We start from the raw sequence: 20,377 nt of genomic DNA on the forward strand, positions 1-20,377 counted from the left end.
AAAAAAATTAAGAAAAATGGTCTAAAAAAAATGCAGTTTTACAAAGTAAGCACGACTCTTCAAAGTGCTGAGATATCATTGACCTAGGGTTGCAAAATTCTCGGGAATTTTCAGAGCCGAAAGTTTCCATGGAAATTTTGAGAATTAACGGGAATTTTGGGGAATTTTCGGAAATTTTCAGAAATTTTTAAAACAATCTTAATTTGATGTTAAAACAGGAAAATGGCCTTATACTGTTTAGAATAAAAGTACTTTAATACTATGTATAAGTTAACTAAAATACTTAAACTAAATCATGTGTTTGTATTGCTTAAGTATTTTAGTTAAAGATTAAAGAAAATAAAGTAATGATTCATTTTTGGAATTATTAAACTAAACCGTGTGTTTGTATTGCTTAATAATTCCAAAAATGAATCATTACCAATATGTTTTTTTACAAAGAAACACAGTACTGAGTCAGTTACAAAGTCATTGTTCTAGTTGCAGCCGGTTAGCATCTCCTCCTGCTAGGCTTCTTCAGATGATGTACTAATGACTGTTCAGGCAGTGTCATCGACTTCAGAGTCAATTTCAATTTGAGTTGACTTGTCTTCACAGGGCTCAAACAACGCCAAGTTTGACCTGGCTGATACTAGTTTTTCCACCCTTTTACTGTACTTGCGAACCTATTGTGGACCTTGGTGTGAGTGTTCCCAAGTATAATCAGTATTTTTTAAATATTGAAAAAGTATGCATATATTAATAATTATTAAGAATTAATAATTATGCATAAGCCTCATTCTTAATCAACACCAAATTAGTGTTTATAATAATTTAAGAAAAATAAGAAATGCTTAAGATAGGTTTTTGATATTTTTTTCTAATTGATGAAATTAAAAAAAAAATGTTTTAAACATAATAAACGCCAAATGAAAATTTCCAATATTCCCGGGTCCTTCAAAATTCCCGGAAAGTTTCCAAAATTTCCGGAAACTTCCCACCCCTTTACAACCCTACATTGACCACATGTGCAAACCTTTACAATGCACTCGAGCATCTTTTATCCACCGAACGAGAAAATTTCGATGAAATTGAGAAAAAAGCAAAGACTACTCTGCCTGGAGTAGGCTACAGTACAAGTCTCTTCACCAAAGGCGCACCGTGCGAAGTAACCGCGCAGTGATGATGACAGTGTAAATGCAACTGCAGACTTGCTAGAAACTTCTGCTGCAAGAGATAAATTTAGAATAAAATCATTTATTCCAGTGATTGATGCTCTTCGCTCTCATTTAAGCAGAAGAGCTACTGTGTACAAAAGAGTTGCTAAGAATTTCTCGTTTTTAATTGATCTTCATGCATCAAAGGAACAGATTTTACAGAGTGTCATGAATTTAGCGAAAGAATTTCCTACTGATGCTGATCTCTGTCTTGTTGATGAACTTTTGATTTTCTACCTGTATCTTAAAAAGGCTTATGGAAATAAAGCAAGTTTTAGTCATGAAAACATGTACAAGATACGGTAATAAAGAATGACAAAGTTGCAGCTGCTTACCCTAATGTAGAAACAATTCTTAGATTGTTTCTTTGTATGATGGTCACTAACTGTTCTGGAGAAAGGTCATTCTCTAAGCTGAAAAGAATCAAAAACGTACTTCGGTCTACAATGACACAAGAGCGGTTGGCTAATCTGAGCCTTCTCAGCATAGAGTGTGATAAACTGCAACTTCTCAATTTTGATGCTATCCTTACAGACTTTGCAGCCAAGAAAGCCAGAAAAAGTCGTTCGGGTGAATTTCATGTTACGGTAGTTTTCTAAATCCTATTGGTAGTTTCAGTAGTGAATGAAAGAGCAGTTTAGAATAGAAATTCAGAATAAACTTTCATTGCAGTTTGCAGTGTAGTGTGCAGTACTAACAGTGGTCCCTTGCACGGTTTCGTTGATTTAATGTGTGTGATTTTGCATCCATTATAACGTAAACATTGTTGACTTAATTTGCACATGCTTATTTAATCATCGATCACGTGCTATTTCAAAGTTATCTAACTTACCTAAGCAAGGCTCGGTTTCCTCTGTAAGCGAAACCAGCTTACTTCCATTACGTTCCACGTAAGCTGGTAAGGGCCCCCATTAATTCATTAGCACAGGGGCCCCATTTGACCTTAATCCGGGCCTGCCGGTTTGCGAGGCTATTTTTATTATTTTTAAAACCGGTCTGTGAGAATAAAAACCTTGGGGACCACTGCTTTAGAAGTTTAGAGGATATCAAGCGCTGTAGGGTGAAAAACTAAGAAGTAGATTTTAACTCTGACGATCTCGATTCAAGCTTCAACAAGCATTCGAAGTTGTTAGGATGATGGTCATAAATAATCATTTCCAGTGAAAAAAATATTCGTACAGTTAAATGCTGTAAAACTGTTAGGCTACACTTAATTAAGAGTCACAGTCTATCAGTTCAAAGGCAAATATGATGTCAAACATTATTGGTTACATGCAAAATAATATACTGTAGTCATCGGCTAACTCCTTATCTTGAGGAGTTGGATCAGAGAACAAACATCTCGTAAATGGGGACTCTTTCACAAGCCATCATTGTAACGTTCAAACTGTTGCTATACCACAGTCTCTATAATATAGAGACTGTGATCACATGAGGGGTGTCATGCTTGATCAACCATGCATGAAATGGCGGGAAATGGCACATGCACATTGCACAACTATGGAACCTGCACAACTATGGTCACCTTCCCCCACATATTATTGTGTTTAGTTGAAATCGCCCTCTCTCCCGGTAAAACCGCTTGCTGGATCCGCGCCTGTCTGCAGATGATAACGTCATTGCTAAACTTGCTTAATTTGAAAACAAAAGACAGGGAAACGCAAATGAATAGTTAAAAGCAAAGCAGCGGAATCGATCAAGAAGAAGCAATTAACTTGTTTCAAAAGAGACTTTTAAGTTGGAAGTTATTCCTTTCCAGTGTTACCCACGACCGTGTAAGACCATTCGTGAGGGATTCTTCCGTACTACAAATAAAGCAAAAACAAAAAAAGTATTAAAAAGAGTTGTTGGTTTTATTCCTTTGAAAGTTGAATGGACAAAAAGCCAGCCCTGAAAAAAAGCAGCGTTGGACGTGCAAAACAATTTATTCCTATGTTTGAATAACTGTATTCTATACATGCAATCGTATTGTAGCGCAGGTAGGCCTATCAGCCATCACTTATTTTCATAGCGCTAAAGATGACCTCTGTTAACGTTATAGCCTACCATGGTAGCCTACTAACGAAATAGTAGAGTAATTACAGATGTGAGTCGTTTTTTGTTCTTGCTTTTCTTTTTTTTAAATTAAAAAAAAAACAAAAAACGATTGTTGTTTTTGCACCCAAATCTGTAAAAAATGAAATGTTGAACCAAAATTTGTACTTTTGCTTCTCTGAAATTTTGTTTTACAATAATCAAGATATCGATAAGTCACCAAAGTACAACTTTACAACTAAACTTTTCATTAAAATCTTCTTTTGACTTCACCAATGATCCAAAAGGATGCGTAGTGTGACAAAGTAATCAAAAAAAAGTATAGAGTATCGAACTAAAATTTGCAAATTCGAGTCTATTAAGTTTATTAAATTGAAAATTACTTGAATTTGTCAATTTAGTGTGGTACTGTCTACTTTTTTAACCGATGAGTTAACCTGTAGGCCTATCAGTCAACTAGACTGAAGATTTGTCAACTAGACTTTACAGAACATCACAGTAGGTACTCCATTTAATTCTCATCATAATAAGTTATGCAATGAAAGAAATAAAAGAAATAAAATAAATAAAAAAAACTGATAAAATAAATTAACACTTTCAGTGCCAATTATATAGCACTATTCGGGGGATTCCCCAACTTAAAAATAACATACAACAGTGTTGCCGATTTATCAGTTAATTTTTTTCTTTCCGCTACACAAAAAAATAGGCTAATACTTGGCATAATGGATAAAACACACTGGGAAGACGTTTATTGAAAGTTTTGGGAACAAAATAATTAAGTAATATCAATGGTTTGCGTTGTTAAAAAAAATACTGTTTGATCAAAAGCAAGTCTTGTTTTGAATAGCCCAACATTACTTGTGCACACAGTTTGCCTGAACATTCAAATTTTGATCAGTCAATCTTGTTTTCGCCTGACTTGTAACCAAACTTTAGCCTTATTACACTCACCAATTGAAACTTTTGACATGTTTTATTTGAAATATCAAAACACAAATAGATTAACTTGGTCGAAAAAAAAATCCTAAAATTCCATGACGTCATAGATTGAAATGGACCAAAATTCAAGGTGAAGTTGGTGAATAGTGTTTTCACAACTTTACCTTTGTTTTACTAATTTCTAACCTTAAACTCTGAAAGTTAGTGTTTAGGGAGGGAAAACAGCAGAAGAAAGGTCTAGCAGTGAAGGCATAAAACAGCTTTTGCCTGTTTGAGTGCTGTTCAAAAACTTCACCCTATTTTTGATCGATTTCGATCTATGACGTCATGTCGTTTTTGACCAATCAATCAATGTTTTATTTGTCAGTAACAGCAACATAGATACATGTTTGAAATATGCAATATAGGCTACACAATACAAAAGTTACACAAGTTCCCGTACCAAGTACTACACCTAGCAAATGCACTTAAAGGCACAAAGACTTTCGTATCTGCGAGATGTAGCCTAAACAAGAATACATGCATGATCTCTGCTTTCTATCAACTGACAAAAACAAACTTCCTTTACTGTGCTCTTTTAAAGTCTTAGATGATTTCCCACATAGTCGCCATTGACCTATATTGCTCCAGATTGGCTTAAAGATCAATAATGTGAGTCCCATACTTGATCTAAGTATCGTGGGACAAGAAGATAAGGTCACACTGTACTAAGCCGTCGGCACTAACGATCAATAATTAATATAAAGATCAATAACATCTCATTAATCCCAAAGCCAAGATGGAACTTTTGCAAAGACAACTGGGAAGAATTTCTAACCACTGTTAACAACAATTGCAAACAACTCCGTGCAGGGGCGCCGGAACGATTTTTGACTGGGGGGGCAAGATTACAAAAAAAGGGCACTTTTGTTTACAAAAGGGCTAATTTTTTTTTCAAGTTTTAAGATAAGATATAGCGATAATACTAATCTATCAGCTCACTATGTATTAAGTAGTGATAGCCTACAAGAGTCCGGTATACAAAGAAGGGCATCATGCTATGTTATAATGATGTAACCTACTGTCAAGCCTTAAAGCAGCCTGCGGCCATGGCCGCTAAGTAGTGCTTGAATGACCGCCGGTGCTACCTTCTCAATCGGCCAAGTTTGGCCGCCGGTCTCTTCTAGCCAATTATTTAATTTCGCAATAGAATGATCGTGGATTAACTGTCGAAAAGTATCAAAGAGTGACGCAAAATTAGGTCAGCGCGTTATAATCGCCACTGTTGCATTGTATATTTGTTATTGATGGAATATATTCATCTGCGATCACCAGCGCTGTCAGTCTTGTTTGTAATTTCCGACGTTTATTTTAACAAAGTCTTAATCCGAAGTGCTAATTTACATCCCCTGGCAATATTGTCGTTTTTATGTCGATTAGATGTTGTCGGACGTTGAATCGTAGTTAAAAAGGAGAACTAGGTTAGTTGACATCCAAAGGGAAAACATTTTTTGATCATATTTTGCAAAAATCAAGCTTCGTTTAGTAATGTCCTTCACATCATTGAAATACTTATTTTATTACCTTGGCGTCATCGTCAACACATGTCGAACGTTGTTTTTCGTTGCTAAACAGAATTCTAGGGGAGTGGCGAACTTCTTTAAAATCTTGCCACATTGAAATCAAGCCACATTGGAGACACTCGTGCGAGTGTCGTTAGATGGTCCCGCAGTACTGGACTACAATCCCGATAAAGCAGTTATTGCGTAGTGCAACGATTCTATTGTAGGATGTCGCCGAGGCCCAGACTTCAACAACGCTAAGTGATCATTTCAGCATTGTTGCAAGTTTAATTCTATTTACTTGTGATATCGTTATTTTTATTTTGGCCTCAAAGCACGCAGGTTTAGCTGCCGAGAAGGAGCTTCCGGTAGGGCACGACGGCTGCCGAAAAAAAAAACGAGTTTTAAGGCCTGTACTGTGTTGCAAAATTTTTTGCCGTAAATATTATTTTGAGGCAAAAATGAAAGATTATAATTAGGCTAAAAGCGAATAGCAGAAATTGTTATATTGCAAAATGTGCAGTAGCTTACATGACTTTAAAAGGGCACTATTGCCCCCCCTGCCCCTCCATCTGCACAAAAATTGAGGGTAGGGGGGCATCCGCCCCCCTGCCCCCCCGCTTCCGGCGCCCCTGACTCCGTGCCACACAAGATAAAATAGAAGATTTTACAAAATTCATTTTAACTAAGCTTACTACTAATATTTTCATACCAAAGGGGAGAGAAAGAATTATATTCCCTGTTGGTCAGAAAAAAGCGAGAAATTATTGACAGAATACCAATAAACACATCGGCTAATGCTGAAACTGCAATTCAACTGGTAAATTCACTGACAAAAGATCGACAGACGCGTGGGATAGGAAAAGTAGAAACTTAAATTGTACTCACACCCGCAAAGAAGCATGGAAACAACTAAAAAGGTCTTGATCCAAATCAGTCCAAATTCTACCCAATCCGAATTTCAAACACCTCATGTAGCCTATCTGTAGATGAAACTACCATCAAATTAAACAAAGACGACCCCAGCACTCACTTGACTACAAATTCAAAACAAAAGTTAGAAAACAATAACAATATAAAGGCCAATGTCACGAATGTGAAGAAAGCAACGACAACCTTGATCAGGCATCAGGTAATCACAAGAGAAAAGCAGCTGCAAGAAGCTGCTAAAAGTAGCCTACTAATTCGAGCAAAGCCGCTAGACCAAATTGAATATTTTCTGAAATGCTAAAGCATCTTGGTAAGCAAGCCCTGCAAATGGTTGGCTCAAGCCCTGACAGATGTCATCAACACATGAAAGTATCCGAAATTCTGCAAAAACTTAAAGGTCATTGCTTTGCTCAGACCAGGAAAGCAGAAATTGGACCCAGCCAACTATCGTCCGATCTCTTTGCTGAGCTGCATGTTTTTATTCGAACGCATAGTCTTGAACCAAAAAAGCGGATTTGTCGATCCCCACAAACCTCCCAAACAAGCTGGGTTTAGAAGAAATCGTAATAGGACAAATGCTGACCCTGATGTCACACATTGAAACTGGATTCGAAACAAAAAAAAACTCATGTAATCTTTATTCACCTATCCGCGGCATGTGACACAGTTTGGTTTGATGGTCTAATACTTAAGATATTAAAACTTACCCAAAAATATATATCCTACACTCTAACTTCTCTACAAACTGAAAGGACCTTGCTATTTTCACGTACGTCTCGGAAGAAAGACTAGAAAAAAACATAAAATTAAAAATGGAAGTCCTTAAGGATCAGTAGGCTACTGGTGCCAACCCTCTTCAAAATGAACCTTAGTGATATAGCCTACCGACGACAACTTCACTCAAATTTGGATACGCTGATGACTGGGCCATTGCCGTCCAGTCGAGTTCCTTATACAAGCAATAGAGGAAACACTAACTGAAAATCTATCAGGACTGAAGAATTATTTTAAACAATGGTACCGGTACTTGCTTATAAACACCCCCAAAACAGTTACAACTTTTTTTCACCTTAACAACTACCTTGAAGAAGTGAGACTAAACATTGAAACAGAAAGAGGACATATGGCACATGCAAAACATCCCAAATGTCTCGAAGTTACTCTTGACAGGAGCTTAACTTTCTAAAATCATCTCCAAAACATTGAAGCTAAACCCAAAGCAAGAAACTCGTTAATAAAAAAACTAGCTGGAACAAGCTGCGAGTGCGTCTCAAAACGTCTTGCGCGTTTCCACTCTAACACTGCATAATTTATTGGCGGAATACTGTGCTTCTGTGTGGAAACGATGTGTACACACTGAAAAAGTTGACGTTCAATTACGAAAGTCAATGCGCACAATTACTGGAGCGCTCAAATCGACCCCAATGCAATAGCTACCCACGATGAGCGGAATTTCCCCACCACATCTGAGAAGAGGAGAAATCACAGTCAAATTCAATTAAAGACTTCAAAACTTTGGCAATACTTAAAGCAATGCACCATTGGAAAAGCACCAATGGAAAGCACGAATGCACCAATGGAATGAATATTGGACCAAAAAACGCTACCCTTGGCCTTCACAGGTTTCTCGACGTACAACAGAATTGGAATAGATCAGTTATAATAGAATTTTATTTCGTCATGCCCGAACTGCTGCCATTTCTCATCAATGGGTCTATCAAAACACACTAATCTGTTCAAATTGCGAAAAAAGCTGGAAAACTGTTGATCATTTCATTTTAGACTGTCCATGGACAGCACTACCGGTGGTTTCAACACAATTTACCAATGCGGAAACATTGTGGCTAAAAGACAACGAGTTTCAGGTGTGAAAACTCCAAGCAAAACTACTACTACCCATCGATACAGAATCTTTACTAAAATTGCTAAATTGAGCTGGCAAACAAAAGGCCTTATGAAGAGCTTAACACTAAAATAAATCTGTTTTTGCAACATTTCTTTAAAAAACTAAAACTAAAGTATTGGATTGAATCAATTTCGCTCTTGAGAGACATGTTCTAATCACCAAACGACACACCTACACAACAGGCCTCTCACGTGAGCAGATGATACAAAGCAGTAATTTATGTAGGCCTACCTGAATATCCATCAGTTCTATATATAACGCTTTAGCAACATTTGGACCATTTTCCATGGTAGGAATATGAAGGTCCGTATCTTGATAAAGGATCCGATTGATGGGGCACACTACACATGCAGTTCCGCTACCAAACATCTCCAACAGCTAAAAGTGTCGGATTTGTATTACTAAAAATTACACGTATTTAGGTTTTAACTGTTTATTACATTTATTTAACTTAATTTGTTGTCAATTTATTTGCGTTAGAGAAATAGTTTCAGTAAAATGTACACATACAACTCATTTTCAGGTACACTTTAGTTTCAATAAATATGATTTCCGAAATGTTGGTGGATATTGTTTACTGTTGGCAATAGGCCTAGGGTGATGAAACTATTTTTTGAACAATGTCTGCATAGGCTAATTGTGAAGCAAATTCAAAGCAATGCAAAGCAGTTTTGGAACACAAGCAATTCTTTGAAATCAACATGTGACGTACCGGTAATCAAATTAAAAGTCCATTCGAGTCCCTAGCTAATATCTCACTCTATTCTCGTCCAAAGCTTTAGTAATGTCTTTCATTGTTATAATCCTCTCTGTGACCTTAAATTCACCCCAAGTATTGGCTAACTCCAACAAGGAGGACCTTGTAACCCCAGGAAGAACAAGACCATCATCCAGAGGCGTTGTGGCAAGTTCCTTTTCTGGCAAAGCAGATTTTTTTATTAAAATGTTGTTTTTTTTTAATTGTTGCTGCAAATCAGTTTTGGCCCAAGTTAGGAAATTGTTCTGTCGAAGTTAAAAATGTATTATAGCCTATCAACTATATTGCATGCCATTGTATGGTTCTTAGCTATGGTGTAATTATAAAACTTGTAGCCTACTTTAAATCACATACGAGTTGCTTACAACACGTAGCCTATAGAATTATTCAGAGTTTGTCGAGATATGGTAGTATGCTACAGTGTATCTGGTGCAGAATGATGTTTTAACTTTTGATGCTCTATTTAGAAAAAAATGCCATGCGTTTGTAAAATGCTGCAAACATTTTTTTATTCCATATTTTTCAATGCCATGTCATCAAATTGTTGTTATAATTACACATTTTTTTTAATCATTACAACAATATTTTGTAGCCTATATTGTTTGATGTTGCCTGCATGGTGCTTTTTGATTTGAAAGTTTGTGTGATGGCTGTTATAAAATTGATTGTATGGATCTTGTATGTGATCATCATCATCATCATTAGGGCGATTTTTTGTTACTAAAGTTACTTTTTTTTTTGGTCGTACCAATAAACAAAAGAAATGTAGAACCAAAATTTCGTGGTTGTGGGGTCAATATTTAAGAAGTTATAAAGTAGGGCTACCATATGTCCTCTTTTAGGAAGATTTGTCCTCTTTTTTCATAAAAAATTAATTGTCCTCCGAGGACACTTGAAAATGCTAAAATGTCCTCTTTTTTGCATTGCTATCATTTTCAACAAGGTTTTATTTTTATGTGACCTTGGCGAAAGCTAAATGAGGCTAAGCAACGATACCAAAAAGGAAAAGTATGTTTTCTGTGAGCTGTGGCAGAAGTAGGCTATCCTTGTTTAAGAAAAGTGTTTATTGACTTTGAGGTTGACAATAGCCTACATTGCTTGCTGTGGATATGTTGGATACATTTATTTCTGTGACAAACGAAGGAAGTCGTCGTCGTGTGAATCTCTGGGGCCGAGGCTCTACCATTTTACCACCCCAGATTCACGATGTTCCCGGACTACACTGGAAGGCTACTAGAGAGCAGCCAGTCTTTGGTTTCATCATCCACGACACGCAGACCTTCCACTCCGTTAGGTGGCTTGAAGATGGTACAGTCATTGATGATGTGGTCTGCGGTCTGTTCCTCGGCACCACATTCACAGAAGGAGGAAGAGGCCATTGGCAGTGTTACTCGATGACCATGTCAGATGTATTTCTATTGTTCGACTCTTGTGTTGCTTATTTGGATAAATAGACCACTTTCACCACTAATTTCATCTTCCGAGTTCACATCCTTTGATTGGATGCTTATTGCTTATGCTGTCTTACACCAAAGAATAGGATGACGCTTTTCAGCGGTGGGTGGAAGTATCTGTCAGAGAAAAATGTTGGCATTGATGATGTTAAACTATTCGATCTATATCAAAGCTAGTGCAAAGGCGTCTTCAACCTGATAGCTAGCTTGCATTAGCTTTGTTTAAATGATGGCACATTAGAAAATGGACAGAATAGTTCAAATGGCCTATTGCAGAGCTATAGATTTTTTTTAATGATTTGTTAAAAATCGAGCACTTCTTCATCTGCAATAAGTTATGGCTCAAAATGTAAAACGCATGTTCTCTGTGGAGAAAATCAAATGAACAGCAAGATGTTCATTGACTGAATCTGACAAATAAATATGTTATGTTTTTTATTTGTCACTTTTGCCACATAGGCCTATAATCATCTAAGGAGATATAAAAATTGTTTAAACTTAAAAATCTACTTGCATTTTACTTGCTTACTAAACATGTCCTCTTTTTGGGTGATGAAAATATGGTAGGCCTATATAAAGTTACCAAAAGTCACTTTTTGTGTTTTTAGGTTAGCCTACTTTTCATTTGTTAGGTCGCTTTATTTTGCATACTTTTTTGCCTAATTCCCTTCTTTATTTATCTTTCATCGCTACTGTAGAGATGAATTTACAATCTATGTAGGCCTAATGCCAAGACTTTTAATATATCTTCTACTATGGTACGGATTTTGGGTTTGCACGAGCCCATGTTTGTTCATATCGCGTTGTATTCCTGAAAACTCGTAAAGCAATTTTTTCGATGAAACAAATTGTGTTAACTATATTTAACCACTTGTTTTCCCTGCAACAGCTAAAGTGTTTGATTGACAGAAACTTTCTGCCAGAGAAAGTAAAACATTACATATATGTAATTTAAATGTGCAACTATAATTTGAGCACAAGTTGAAGCTAATTTAAATGTTTTTTATGTTAAATTGCTGCTTTTTTGTTCGCTTTCTTGTTTTCGTTGAATAAAGTTACTTTTGGTTATTTTTACGCAAAAATAAAGTTACTTTTTTGAACTTTTTATGTTACAAAAAAATCGCCCTAATCATCATCATGTCATCTGAGCGGAAGGTTGGATGTCACTTGCTTCCACAAGTTATGTTCTTCCGTTACCCTTATTATTTCTCCGATGCTTGACTATATAGTCAGCCCACTGTTTTACGTCATCTCCTTAAGTTCGTATCCTTCTTCTACACCTTTTTCTTTCCACCAGACCTTCAATAACCAATTGATGTAGCTGTCCTTCCGATCCTCTTAAAATATATCTGGAAAAACTCATCTTTTGTTTTGCGAAATCATTAGCCTATCTATCTTGCACTAAAATAATTTTTTTAATTCCTTTTTTTGTGATGTGTTTTTTTATAATATGATAATTTTAAAATTCTTTTGTAACACCAGAGTTGAAATTGTGTGTGATGAAAATAAATAATAATAATTATTAGGTGGTCGAGCATTATTATGTCATCACCGTTTTCTTCATTCATCCAATAGATGAAAACGTTCATGGTCCCAACTTCTGTGAGTTGATGATTAGGTCCATATAGCCACAAGACCTGTTGACAACCTTTTCGTATTGCCTTCTGCTGGATGTTGATGGTTGGACCGTAATTGCTATAAGAAAAAAAAGGTTTTATTTGGCAATCAGATTGTATATTGATACACAATGTGCATATTGGGTACATCAAAATGATATGCAATTCACCAAAATAGAAAAACATTCAAGTACGTTTAGTGTTGAACAACTAAATTTGATTGTCCAGGAGCAGCGAAAGACAGTTTTGATCATTAGCCTGTCTCACATTAGCTGTCATATCAAAGTCATTAGCCTGCTCACCGACAACGTAGGACCTGTAGGATATGATGGTAAGAAAAGTTTGCCATCAACGACAAACTTTGACAATTATTGCAATTTGCAAGTGATACCACTGCCGTCATTATGAGTGCCGGTATCATTATTCGCAAATTGCATTATTTCTCACAGTAATAACCAAAAACAAAACAGATTCCTAAATTTTATCTTGCAATAAACCTGTCCAGAGTTTTTCTTATCAAGACCAACCTTCCTAGTTTATATGCTCCAGAGCCTCCTTTAGCGGCCCGAACGTATTGAGGATCGGCCATCAGTGAAACTGGGTTGAAAACACCAGTACTGAAATATGGGCCCACTGGGCAAAGAATGCAAAATAAAATGGCAGCATTGCTTGGTCTTACTCCAATGTTTGGCTGAAAATAAAACATAATCTTTTATTTGTGTCTTTATTTTGTACCGTGCATTTATTTTATGATCTTGTAGGTGGTGGCCAACATGTTTGTTGGTTTTAGGGTTTTTCCTTTATTAAAACATTATACATAGCGAGAGATTAAATTTTCTGTTTGAAAGGCGCTAACAAGTATTTATTAAAGTTACCACTGAAAGACAAGATCACCTGTTCTTTAGGCTCGTAACATATTACATAGAAACTGTTGGGCTGTCATCTAAACTCAGTAAAAAGGCAATGGCAATTTAGGATTACATTATTAAACGGTGTGGTGTACAACATTTTCGTTGTGTTTCCAGCCATGTAATTCTATGTTGGAAAAAACGTTTGCCAAACAACGTAGCACGAACCATATTACTCAACAGAACCAAGAGTTTAATTGATTAACTTTATTTTAGGCCTACCATTTCCTGTTGTAAGAGATGCTAAAATATGTAGCTACCAGAGTTGAGAAAAACCCGGGTTTTTTTGGGTTTTATTGTTTTTTTTTTTAAAAAAGATGCAAAAAAAGGTAGATTCGTGCTTATGTCACCTCAAAACTACTTTTTACGAATGAAGTGCCTTTCACTCACAGTAGGCTACATGCTTGCATAACTCAATAAAATAATGCACTAGGGCTGTTGTTGCTTGAATGTTGCATCATCCATTAATTTCAAGATCAAGTTGGATGTTGCATCATCCACTGATTTCTATAGCAAGTTGATGCTACCGTGGTAGAAATCACGTTATTGCATAATTTGCTTTAGATTTGAAGGCAAGGAGCATTTATGCCATCATGTTTAAATATTTTTTATCATTTATATATTTATTATGTAGTAATGGATGAGCAATTGCGTGGCCAATGGCCATTTAGGCAAATGCTCTGAAAACAGCCATGCGTCAGAATCCAGAATCTGTAATTGGTAAATAGCCTCCTAAATTGCATTTCACATCATATATACAGACTACAGTAGAGCAGTACTTTCACCAGTTTAACTATAAGGCCTTCTTGCATAAATGAGTTTTAGTGTAGTATACACAAAGTGGCATTACTTGATTTTTGTGTACTGTACAATATCCACTGCGTTTTCAGTTTATTTTTGGAAATTTATTTCACAATCACATCCTTAAGTCCTAATTTAAACTTTGTTTTAAGTGCCTTGTAGTGTTTTTGTTCATTTTTTTAATTTTCTCATAAAAACTGGACAAATATGATGCTCTGGGTTTTTTATGGTTTTTTTTGGTTTTTTTTAAGTGGGTTTTTTTTAAAAAAACCCACCCGGGTTTTTTTGGGTCGGGTAAAATACCGACAACCCTGGTAGCTATAGTTACTTCGGTTCCAATTATTGCCGTTCTGATATAAAGGGAGGCTTTGTTGGAATAGGGAACCCATTCTTGGTCCACCCTGATCAGGTCACTCAAACATTTCAGCAACTCTTCCTTGTCGAAAGTCTGCAATTAAAAAGCAAATTGTTGAAAAACGAACAGCACGACGAAATAATGATTAAAACATTCCACTAAGTTTTATGGACATTTCTCTCTGTTGCTTAGACTGAATTACAACTCTCTTCAGTTGAAAGAAGTCAACTTGTCAACCTCAATGACTATGCCTGTATTCAGAGATGGGCAAGATCACCAGTATTGGTGATCTTGAAGATCAAGATCACCAGGAATAGGTGATCTTGAAGATCAAGATCAAGATCACCAAACTATGTGATCTTGAAGATCAAGATCAAGATCGTGATCTTGAAGATCAAGATCACTTTAAAGATCACTTTTTTTGTACTTGAAAAAAAAATGAAGTTTTTGATCAATGATGTTGCAAAAAATAGTTACTATGAGCAACCTGGGTAAAGGTATATAGTTGGTATTGCTAACTTTTACTTTTAACTACTCGATCGCTGGCCTAAGAATTGTGATAAGTTAGTGACTGTTGCTATTAGGCCTATCAACTGTTGACGTAGTTTGCGTAGAATCGCAACGTCACACCCAAGGCCGAGGTTAATTACAGTAATTCTGAAAAAGTCGCAAAATTTGCCATTAGTTTTATACTTTTTATTTATAATAAATAAATAAAAATAAACTTTGAACTGCATCATTTTTTACCAAATTTTTGTCTGGTTCATGTGAGAGTTTTTATTCGTGTTACTATGTAGTTTTAACTTTCACTGTAATATGTCAATGTTTATTGCACCATTTACCCATCTGGCAACCTTGATACTGTTGTCTGCTATCAAAAAAGTTCAGAGGTTTGCGCTCAGACAAACCGTTCCATACTCAGACCCTAAACAAGTCTTGTTGAGTTGCTGCAATAAACCACTTTACAAGACCAAAGTCGGCTAAAGTTCAGATTTTTTAATACCGCCATTCTAGACTTTTGAAACATCTAAAATTGGGTCAAAGAAAGCAAATATTTCTTTAATATTCTTATACGTCAACATAAAGTACACGGAAGTTGACTTCTTTATTATGACCAACACAGAAAACTTTTTCAATTTTGAAATGGCAACACTGACCAGATTAGATGGAGACTTTAAATCGTCGTTTGTTGGACATATATCATATTAACAGTGGCTTTATGTTAGTAGTTGCTACTAACTACTTTTTACAGTACGAGTTCTAAAAAAATGCCTCTATCTACAAAGTAAACTTCAATTTTAAAGTGATCTTGATCTTATTATTCTTCAAGATCAAGATCACACAAAAAAAGTGATCTTAGATCAAGATCAAGATCACCAAAAAAAAAGTGATCTTGAAGATCAAGATCACGCCCATCTCTGCCTGTACTGTAGCCTATTCACTCGGGATGTTGGAAAGGTTCTTTTTGAGTGAACTACACTTCGTTTGCTTTTCACGTCAAACTTTTTTAAAGATGTAGTTGAATGAGTTTCGCTTTTAGCAGCATGATTGTTGCTTACTTCACAGTGTAGCTTTTTTAAAGATATTTTTGTTTCCAACTTCAATAATTCGTATAACATCAAAGAAGCCGTGAAGCCAAAAACTGAATTAAACAGTATTTTATGTGTGGCCTATTCATGCTGTCACGGGTCTCATTTGGTTTTGAGGCCTGAACAAAACGAAACAAAACATGTATCTACTGAAAACGTAACTAAAAGTTAAACGAGACTTTAGAGCAGGGGTCACCAAACTTTTTCTCTGAGGGCCGGATTGCTGCCAGATTAACAGCTGCGGGCCGGATGCAAATTACGAAAAGATATACAACTATTTAGAATCTCCATTGACTTGAATTGAGCACAATAAATAATAAAGTCAGCGGTGGATTAGCAAAGTTGTGATAAAAATCGAAAGGTTGCTGGAAAAGCTATCCTCTGCTGAGATAGCCTACACTACAGGGCATAGTGCTCTTAAAATAACATTACATCTTTCCAAACTTGGCCTAGGCTGGCCCCATTTGTGATTGCCTAATGATAAAAACAGAACACCAACATGTAGGCTGCCTGGTGGAAAAATATACAAATTCAACATACAACAACGAACTATAAGAACGAACAATTTTAACAAAGAAGTCTCTATTACACAAGAAGGCAAAGCAGCTGTTATTTCCGCAGCATGTGGCGGCCGGATGAAATCAGTTCGCGGGCCGGTTCTGGCCCGCGGGCCGTAGTTTGATGACCCCTGCTTTAGAGCTATAGCCTAGAATTGTTTGCTAATGTAACATGAAAACTTTTATAGAATGGAGATGTTTTCAAAATATCCTTGATCAAACCAATCTGCTAATGCAGGCTCTCGACTGCGAGCTTGCATGTTCGACTCCAGCCACCCGCACTTGCTGTTGTTTCTCTGGGCAAGAAACTTAACGATAATTGCCTCTACCTAGTGATCGATTTCGAGTAATAGGTAGTACCAAATTTAAGTCATAAGTAGAGTAAACAATCGGAAACAGACATTGCCGTCGGCTGCAGCGTGGGTCAGGTGTATGTCGGAAGGCGTACACCGATGCATAGCGCTCAAGTCCGCTTTCCCGCAATGCAGGATAAAGATAAACAAACAAACAAAAAAAAATCTTATTTGTCACTCTAGCACTCATACATCTGCTGTGTCACAAACAGCTCAAATATACTCAGAGATGGTGCGGTGGTTCGAGCAGCTTTATTCCGAAAATCGTGACTTTGCCAATGCTTTTTGGTTTTGTGGAAGTGATTGATTGATTGAATCTTTATCCTCGGACTGGGAAAGTAACCAGCAGTTTGTGTGATGTATAATAAAAATGCATAAAATATGAATAAAGTTTACAAAATAAAGTATCAAGTTTACGGCAAAGTTCTTTGCATGAGAAACCGACTCTTTACCGGCAAGCAAGCTCTTATAGCAGACCGTTCCATCCGCTTCATGTTTTCCATTGGACGAAACATAGCGATCCTATTGTCTTCTGTTCTGTAAGCTTTCATTCCTTCAAATAGCTTTAACAGAAATCATGTCATTTTTATTGATGTGTTAATGACCTTACTGAAACAGTTCGACAAAGACAACCAAAGGAAAATTAGGATGAACCTCAAATCTATATCAAATATTTGCTTAGAAATGATCTTTTTTATTTCAAACTTTTGTTAATTTACAACTTTAGTAAAAATGATGATAAATTTAGGCTAAAAGCAATAATTTTTATCAAACTAAAATAAACTTTGTAAAAAAATCGACTAGTGCAAACTGCAAAGTATCTTTAAACCGGAAAAGTTCAAAGTTTGAAGTGAAATGATTTTATGACATTTGTTCCAGACAATTGTTCACCAAATCAAACGTCATATAAAACCGTTCAAGTCTACTGAATCTTAGCGTATTACGTCATGGAATTTTTCCTAAAAAATGAGCCAATATTGCACCATCGTTCGTAAGACCTGATGAAACATTGCATCATCACCTTTGAACACCTGTTTGAATTGCTTCACAATTCCTTTCATTATGCGTCACATTAACTGCTTACGTGCGTTTGAAGATTTTTTTTTTTGCAATGTAATTCTGCAATGCAATATATTGCAATGTATTCTGATCATTCTTAAAATTGTTACTTGGAAGTATGGTCGCATATTTAACTGTTTTGCTTATAACTTGCTAGCTGGACAAAACTTCCGTCTTTTATCTAAGTAGTTTCGATTGTAGTGACAAGTTTTTAGTGGTGTATCGCGTTGCACCTCATTTTCGATAGCCGCAGACTAATTTTACAGAAATACACTTTTTGAATAGACGTTTCAGAAGAGTGTTTCTTTTTCGGTCATTACATACAGACGAACGGATCCGAGAATCTTATGTTACAATTTTCCCAAGAAGAGATTATGGTTTACCGCTGTGACCAACATTGTTACAAATTTTTTACCTCAGTGGCGTAATGGAACACAGATGTTGCAGGATGCAAACTGATGTTCTCTATCGGTTTAATGAGGGGATCGTTCCATCCTGTTTCAGCCGACCATTTAACAAACAGCATATGATCAGTGAAGATCTTCCCAAATGGACATTTCTCTGGATTTTCAGGCCGAGTTTTCGGCTCGTTAGTGAAACGATACTTCATATTGGAAGCCTGAAGTCATCGCAAGAACAAATGGATGCATGATAAAGTAACGCGGTAAAAATGAGCATAAAATGCAGCGTCCGAGACAAACAGCACACAAAAAATATGAAAGCACTGAGAACAGATTAAGAAAAAAAAAGTAAATTTAAGAAAAACTGGATTTGACCTCACTCCACCTTCAAAATCTGTGGAAATTTGTCTCCACATGGTCTCGAAACGATAGCATAACACACGGAAATCACAAATCACAATGCGCAGAAGTACCATGAAATTTTGCTATTTTATTCCAACATAGGCTGCTTTTCATTAGCTCTCAAGTGTGCTCAAAACGTATGTAGGCCGAAGACATTTTAAAATAAAATTTCATTTTCTAGCCAAAATTGCTTAATTTTAGAGTAGGCTACTTAGATTAGTTTTAAAGTAGAATTGAAAAGGGACACCAACAAAAACAAATTAGAAACCATGGCATGCACTGGATTGCCAACAACGATAGAGCATTTTCATAGGTTATGTTAAAGCACGTAGTGTATTACGTAGTACGCTCACCTTAAAACTTCTATTGTAGGCTGACTCATCCGTCTGAAAAAGTATGAAGTTGACATTGACATTGTACAGCATTGGGCCTTGTAAGCGCAAAATGTGACAACTTCATTTCAATAATATTAACATTGGTGTATAACGTATATTCTGTCCTCAGAAACACGACACAATTAAGACAGAAACACGACACAACTATTTGTTACAAGGTTAATCTTGCACATTCAGTCGATTTTAGTGTTAAACAATGCGTTTCTTTAACCAATGTTTTATTACTGTGCCTTTAATCTCCATATGACAAGGCAATTATCAGCTACTCCTATTGTAGCCCTACAGAACCATGTGGCTTGTTGGCAGGAATGAAACTAATAGGCAAAGTGTAAAAGGAATCTCTATTTTCATAAAACTGTATGTCAGATATGAATAATAGTTGCATCATAAATATAGTGAGGGCCTTTGTAAGCCCATTTCAATACACTTTCTATAGAATGGATTTCTGCATAATGTACTAATTTTGATTAACGGTAGACTCACCGATTCAGCCATGATACTTGATACGTCATAGACTACAACTATGCTTTCTTTCTTTAACTTCTAGCTTGGATGATAATAGTTATTAAAGTCACAATTTTGTTTCAATAATCCCCTGGCAAATGACAAAAAGGAAAAGTCGGTGTACTTGCAAAAGAAAATCTAAAACAGGGGTTCCCCACCTGGGGGCCATAGCCCCCTAGTGGGCCATGAGCTTTTTAAAGGGGGCCATGGAAAAATTTGAAAAATAATAATTATTTCAATTTATCATCTCTAAGTCCACTTCAACACTATATAACAAAAGATATAAATTAAAATTTAATAAAAATACTAGTACATTTTGCTCAAATCTTCACGAAATGGTCTTTACTGGTTACTGTATAAACAAGTTTTTTAATTAAAATGACGTTTCTTAATTTTTTTAAAAGGTTGAAAAAATAGGAGGGCCATTGATTTTTTAAAATTTTCAAAGGGGGCCACGATGTAAAAAAGGTTTGGAACTCCTGATCTAGAATGATTCCTTTTTGTTTCTGTTGTGAACATATAGGCCTACACTCGCCCTACAGCCCTGATATCACAAATTTTACTGAATATAGTTAATTAACTTATAGTATTATTGGTATAAATATATTGTTAAATGCTTCATTTGTCCACTTCACTCTGACGACAAACTTCTGAAGAGAGTAAGCAAATGTACTTCG

The 20,377-nt window shown here is 36.0% G+C and overlaps 1 protein-coding gene across 1 annotated transcript; it reads right to left on the minus strand.

Annotated features, from left to right (window-relative positions):
* Positions 1 to 2,941: 2,941 nt before the first annotated feature.
* On the minus strand, positions 2,942 to 18,614 carry LOC145765948 (branched-chain-amino-acid aminotransferase, cytosolic-like). The gene is made up of 8 exons (XM_082577607.1): positions 18,414 to 18,614; positions 17,392 to 17,502; positions 14,414 to 14,533; positions 12,904 to 13,067; positions 12,313 to 12,455; positions 9,309 to 9,466; positions 8,781 to 8,927; positions 2,942 to 3,001 (listed from the first exon to the last, which is right to left on the minus strand). Exons 1-8 carry the CDS (start codon positions 18,606 to 18,608, stop codon positions 2,942 to 2,944), a joined length of 1,098 nt encoding a protein of 365 aa, XP_082433733.1. The 5' UTR covers positions 18,609 to 18,614.
* Positions 18,615 to 20,377: the final 1,763 nt, after the last annotated feature.

This window comes from Aplidium turbinatum, chromosome 3, assembly GCF_918807975.1.
Source record: "Aplidium turbinatum chromosome 3, kaAplTurb1.1, whole genome shotgun sequence".
Taxonomy (NCBI): Eukaryota; Metazoa; Chordata; class Ascidiacea; order Aplousobranchia; family Polyclinidae; genus Aplidium; species Aplidium turbinatum.

Coding starts and splice junctions, on each gene's coding strand:
- LOC145765948 (XM_082577607.1), bottom strand. CDS start 18,608: ATGAAGTATCGTTTCACTAACGAGCCGAAAACTCGGCCTGAAAATCCA. Junction 17,503..18,413: donor TGTTCCATTACGCCACTGAG/GTAAAAAATTTG, acceptor TTTCTGTTAAAG/CTATTTGAAGGAATGAAAGC. Junction 8,928..9,308: donor AAGCTTTGGACGAGAATAGA/GTGAGATATTAG, acceptor CGACACTTTTAG/CTGTTGGAGATGTTTGGTAG.